At 47.7% G+C, this 6,000-nt stretch overlaps 1 protein-coding gene across 1 annotated transcript in view; it reads left to right on the top strand.

Moving 5' to 3' along the window:
• The first annotated feature begins 256 nt into the window (after positions 1-256).
• Positions 257-6,000, top strand: part of LOC122927828 (phytanoyl-CoA dioxygenase, peroxisomal-like) — a 43,373-nt gene continuing 37,629 nt past the window's right edge. The window contains exon 1 of the mRNA XM_044280089.1: positions 257-410. Coding sequence (XP_044136024.1) covers positions 309-410 — 102 coding nt within the window. The 5' untranslated portion in view covers positions 257-308. The remainder of the gene's footprint in view (positions 411-6,000) is intronic.

Raw genomic sequence — 6,000 nt, 5'->3', positions numbered from 1 at the left:
GGTCTATGGTAAATCTGCCCTCTAATGTCTGTATGGATGAGGAGCCTGCCCTGGCGGATGGTTTAGGATGGGGCTGTGAGGTGTATACAGCCAGATGCACAGTTATCACCGTGTACTTTCAGCTCTTCCTGCAGCTATGCGCCACCTAGTCTTAGGTGCCCGGTATACCCCGTCCGTACAGACTCCCGTCACCAGACGCCCTACTCGCAGTCATTTGGCTGGGGCGGTGTAGGGAGTTGTGTTGGGAGGAGTCAGGCCCGGGGCGGGAGATTTATAAGTCCGGACTGTGAGGTCTGCGCCATTAAGTGATGCCTGGAAGATCCGCAGACTCCGCTAGAAGCATGCAGGCCCGGGACAGCGGTATCACTCCGCGAGGAGGCGGCCGCCTGTCCGTCCTCCAGCGACACCTCGTATCCTTACATTGGTCCGGCACATTGCCGAGCTGACAACGGGAAAAGACAGGGTGACTGGCACACAGGTCCGGGCACTGTGCAGTCTGCAGGAAGAGACTGGTATAGGGTGACTGGCACACAGGTCCGGGCACTGTGCAGTCTGCAGGAAGAGACTGGTATAGGGTGACTGGTACACAGGACCGGGCACTGTGCAGTCTGCAGGAAGAGACTGGTATAGGGTGACTGGTACACAGGTCCGGGCACTGTGCAGTCTGCAGGAAGAGACTGGTATAGGGTGACTGGCACACAGGTCCGGGCACTGTGCAGTCTGCAGGAAGAGACTGGTATAGGGTGACTGGTACACAGGACCGGGCACTGTGCAGTCTGCAGGAAGAGGCTAGTATAGGGTGACTGGTACACAGGCGTCTCCACTGGGCACTGCGCAGTCTGCATCGCTATAGGCAGGGATGTAGTAATGAAATGTACTGAGGGGGGAACCTATCTATATGTGACCTGGCTGCACTGTAAAGTGTGTGTGTGTGTATAGATCAGTATAACTATTTGATTTCTTTTCCAGTTGTTCACATAGAAGGGCCTCTACAGCCAGACAGGTTTATCAGAATTTACCCCGTACACCAGGTTTCAGGTTATACAGCCAATAGTTTTGCCCCTCATATCTCTAGGCAGGGTCACCGATGCTCCGGCTGCAGCGCCACTGCTTCTGGTCCCCGGAACTGGGACTGAGACTGATGTGCTGTCTACATCACAGGTGGATCTTTTTACTTAACCCATGTACCCTGCCTGGCCATAAGAATAAGAAGGGGTTTGTGGTCTCGGAGAACCCTTTTAATAGATGTGGAGCTTTATACTCCAGGAAACACCAGTCTTAACAACTTGGTTGGGTCTTCATGCAGTAGAACTAAAGGTACCTGTACACAAGGAGATTATCCTGTAAATTATCGCTAAATTGCGCATATCTGCACGATTATCAAGCAGCGTAAAAGCAATGAGTGAGAGAGCGACAATCGGTAGATTTTTTGGTGGTTCATTTGTGTGGTAGCAAAAATCATCGTTGGACATTAACGAGTTCATAAACAGTAATCCCTTACCGCACGGCCCTCAAATTTGACTTTGTGTAAATGCAACACGATGGGATATGTGATTGAAATTATGATTTTGTGAACGATAATCAGCACTTTTAAAGGGTCACTGGTAACGTTCACCAAGAAACAATTTGTTCGCACTCAGTCATACCGATCATCACCTCATGTAATGGTACCTTAAACTGTAACACTTTATTATCACGTCTGTTTATTATATAGTAGTGCCAGGTGCACCTGCATATAGGGGCGTACATAGAAATCATGGGGCCCCATAGCAAAACTCAGTATTGGGCCCCTCCCTCCCCACACTAATAATTTATATATTACAAAAATGTTACTTATTTCAGCTGTGTCTTGTCTCTGCAGAGTTCAGCACAGAGACACCTTAGGTTCCTCACTTTACTATCATTCTCCTCCTCCTGGTGTCCCAATATCGTCATCCTGCTACCACCTCCTAATACTGTGGACCCCGTGCTCCCCAAGGCCCCCAAATACTGCACTATAGAAATTATACTGCCATAAAGATAGCCCCCCCCTCCCCCACTCCATAGTAATAGTGCTGTTAGACTGCCTCCAATATTAATAGGGGGCACTATTAATATTACCCCAAAAGCAACTCCTTATTGTGCTTAATAATGCCCCCATAGGGTCCCTAGTAGAAATAAAACCCTCTATAGTGCCCCCCAGCAGTAACAAGTCCCCTCTAAGGCCTCATGCACACGACAGTTGTTTTTTGTGTCTGCAAATTGTGCGTCCGCTGTAAAAAGTGGATGCAGCATCCGTTTTATTTGGAGGATCCGTTTTTTTCAACAGATCCTTTGTAATAAATGCCTATCCTTGTCCGCAAATGTGAAAAAAGTAGGACATGCGCAATTTTTTATTTTTTTTTTGCTGAAGGGAAACACGAACAACGGCTGCGGAACACAAACGGAGGAACGATCAGCATTTTTTTGCTGACCCATTGAAATGAGTCCCCATCCTACCCGCAAAAAAACTCAGAACGGATGCCAAGAAAAACTGTTGTGTGCATGAGGCGTTAGGCATCCCTTTAAAGCCCCTAGCGGTAATAATTTATAATGCCTCATATAGTGGCCCCTGTATTTATATAGTGGCCCCTGTATGACCCTGGTAGTGCCACTACATATAAGGCACCCCCTCGTAGTATCCACATGTATAATGCCACCTCTATGATAATGCCCCTGTAGTGGTGGGATAAAGTAGAAAGGGAGTTAGAGATGAAGGCAAGTTATTCATAGAATCAGAAAAGAGTCCTGATGGTGTGAATGGCAATGATGGTGTTGTATACCCCTTTTATCAAACCTCCCATGTTTGTGAAATTGGAACTTCCCAAAGGCCTGCTAATCAACTGTCTGAGATATTAGCTAATTCTATACTGGAACCTAAGATCCTAAATTTTGGAACACATGTTTGAAGCCATCTCTTCAATTCTCAGGCCCTCTATATCTGGGTTGTCCCTTATTTCTTGCAACAGCGTTTCCATTACAATAATAAATGTCAGTGAGAGGGAGCACCCCTGTCTAGTTCCATTACTAATGGTAAAGGGTTCAGAGAGCGCACCATTGACACGGACTCTTGCGCTGGGGTTTTGGTAAAGAGACATCACCTAATAAACAGGGCTGTGGAGTCGGAGGCAATTTTGGGTACCCGGAGTCGGCAAAAAATGAACCGACTCTGACCCCTACTAGATTTAAATTGGAATAAAAAAATAGAATAAAATGTCCCAATTCACAAAAAGTTATAATTACCGTATTTTTCGCCCTATAAGACGCTATGGGGCATTTGCGGATGACACATATACAGCATCTTATCTTATGTGTCATCCACAGACAGGGCCGGTGCACGGATTTTTGCCGCCCCCTCATGTCTTTCACTCACTGACAGACACACACACACACTGACAGACATGCATTCAGACACTCACTGAATGACGTACACAGAAACTCACTGACAGACATACTCACTGACAGACACACACTAACAGACATACACCCACCCACTGAAACACACAAACTCACTGGCAGACACACATACATACACACACACACACATACTCGCTGACAAACACAGACTTGCTGACCGACAGACATCCACACTCACTAACACACACGCACACACCCTTGCTGCCCGCCTCCTTTCCGCCGGTAATTTACTGGCAGAGCAAGCACCATCAGGGTAAGCAGATGTCTTCTCTGCTATATTTAAGAAGGACCTCCACCTCCTGCCCCCCCGGTAACAGCACTGGGGGCCCAGGGCTGCATGCAGCCTAGTTCGCCTATATGGTTGCATCGGCCCTGTCCACAGATTCCCTCCCCCCCCCCATATAAGTGTCCCTGTGTAGTGAATGGGGGCTGGCATTTGTTTCTATAATGGCAGCAGCGGGGCCCAGTGCCTGCTTCATTCATAAAGTGGGCGGAGCAGGCGCGTGTTGTAGTGAGCTACGCTACGAGCGCCCACCCGGCCTCCTGACTGCCAAGAAGTTAGTAGTAAGTAGTACAGCGTTAGATTTAAGATGATTGGAATACTTTAACAATACCCACAAGTTAGATATGATTACCGTATACTACAGTGAGCGGGGCCCGGTGTAGTAGAATACAATGACTGCATCGGGCCCGCTGCCATTACAGAAACAGATGCTGGCCCCCAGCCCCTCCTCCCTCTCAACCTATTCACCGGACGGTTGCAGCATTGGCCCCATAAGACGCACTGCTATATTTCCCTCACTTTTGCAAAAAATTCGGTACTTCTCTACTGAAAGAATAAAGGCCAATGCATGCAGTGCGTCACATTACCGCAAAACGAACTCGTTAAGTGACCATGAAGAAGCATGCTTTTCATATGCTTCACTATATGGCACGCAACGCACAGTTAAGGAGCGGCAATACTTTCTATTGTGTTGTGTTCCACTGTTACAGGGAACTCAACACCCATGGTTAACCTAGCCCAGGGATCAGCAACCTTCAGCACTCCAGCTGCTGTGAAACTACAACTCCCAGCATGCACACTTTCTTGGCTGTTCTTTTAACTCCCATAGAAGTGAAAGAAGGATTCTGGGAGTTGTAGTTTCAGAACAGCTGGAGCGCCAGAGGTTGCTGATCCCTGACCTAGCCGCTCACTGATAACTGATTAAGTAAATGTTTTTTGCAGGACTAAAGACTTGTATAAGTGAAGGGAAAGGATAGTCAATAGTTCAAGACTGAAGCTGTAAACCATTTGGAAAAACTGCTGTCATTCAGCTAAGGGCTCTTTTGCGTTCTCTTCTTCCGGCATAGAGTTCCGTCGTCGGGGCTTCGGTTAGGGATTCAGGAGGAAGGCGTTTTGGGCACTGCAGGGGGCGTTACTGGGCACACAAAGTGGAACATAATGCCCCTCTGGGCACCTTCAGGATTAATTAGCATAATTATGAAAGTCGTTTTTCAGCAAAACTACTGGACGGATTACAGTATAGAACAGCAAAGCCGATTCAAGGTAAGGGCTCTTTCACATTTGCGTTCTTTTCTTCCGGCATAGAGTTCCGTCATCGGGGCTCTATGCCGGAAGAATCCTGATCAGTTTTATCCTAATGCATTCTGAATGGAGATAAATCCGTTCAGGATGTCTTCAATTCAGGACCGGAACATTTTTTGGCCGGAGAAAATACCGCAGCATGCTGCGCTTTTTGCTCCGGCCAAAAGTCCTGAAGACTTGCCGCACGGCCGGATCCGGAATTAATGCCCATTGAAAGGCATTGATCTGGATCCGGCCTTAAGCTAAACGTCGTTTTGGCGCATTGCCGGATCCGACGTTTAGCTTTTTCTGAATGGTTACCATGGCTGCCGGGACGCTAAAGTCCTGGTAGCCATGGTAAAGTGCAGTGGGGAGCGGGGGAGCAGCATACTTGCCGTCCATGCGGCTCCCGGGTCGCTCCAGAGTGACGTCCTGGCTGCCATAGTAACACTGAACGCATTTCCAGATCCGGACAACGCAAGTGTGAAAGAGGCCTGCGGCTATAAAAACTTGTAAACTCAGATGACTTTAAACTTTAAACATGACTATAGATTCTACTAGGGAAATCATTTACAATAAATGCCCCTTCCCGGATCCTCCCACTGCCCTATCAGCAGAAGATCAGCACACAAAGGAGAAGGCAGCAGCTTCCTAGCCAGTAGTTGTGTGGTAATGACATGTATGTTGCCTTTCTTTCCTTCAAGGAATGTATTAAATACAGAGGAGTCGGAAGTACCAAAAACTGAGGAGTCGGAGCATTTATCTACTGACTCCACAGCCCTGCTAGCCCTGCTAATAAAGTGTTGAGGGATCCCAAATCTAAGTAAAGCCTGTTGCATAAAGAGCCAGTTGACCCTATCGAACGCTTTTTCTGCATCCGTTCCCACGAGGATGAGGGGAAGCTATTTGTCAGTAGCTATTTTAAAAGCATTCATGACTCTGCAGGAGTGAAACTTTCCCTCCCTACCGGAGACAAAGCCCGTTTGGTCTGGGTGTATAAT

Source organism: Bufo gargarizans, chromosome 2, assembly GCF_014858855.1.
Source record: "Bufo gargarizans isolate SCDJY-AF-19 chromosome 2, ASM1485885v1, whole genome shotgun sequence".
NCBI lineage: Eukaryota > Metazoa > Chordata > Amphibia > Anura > Bufonidae > Bufo > Bufo gargarizans.
The sequence above is the reverse complement of the archived record's forward strand: the minus strand, read 5'-3'. Positions and strand labels throughout refer to the sequence as shown.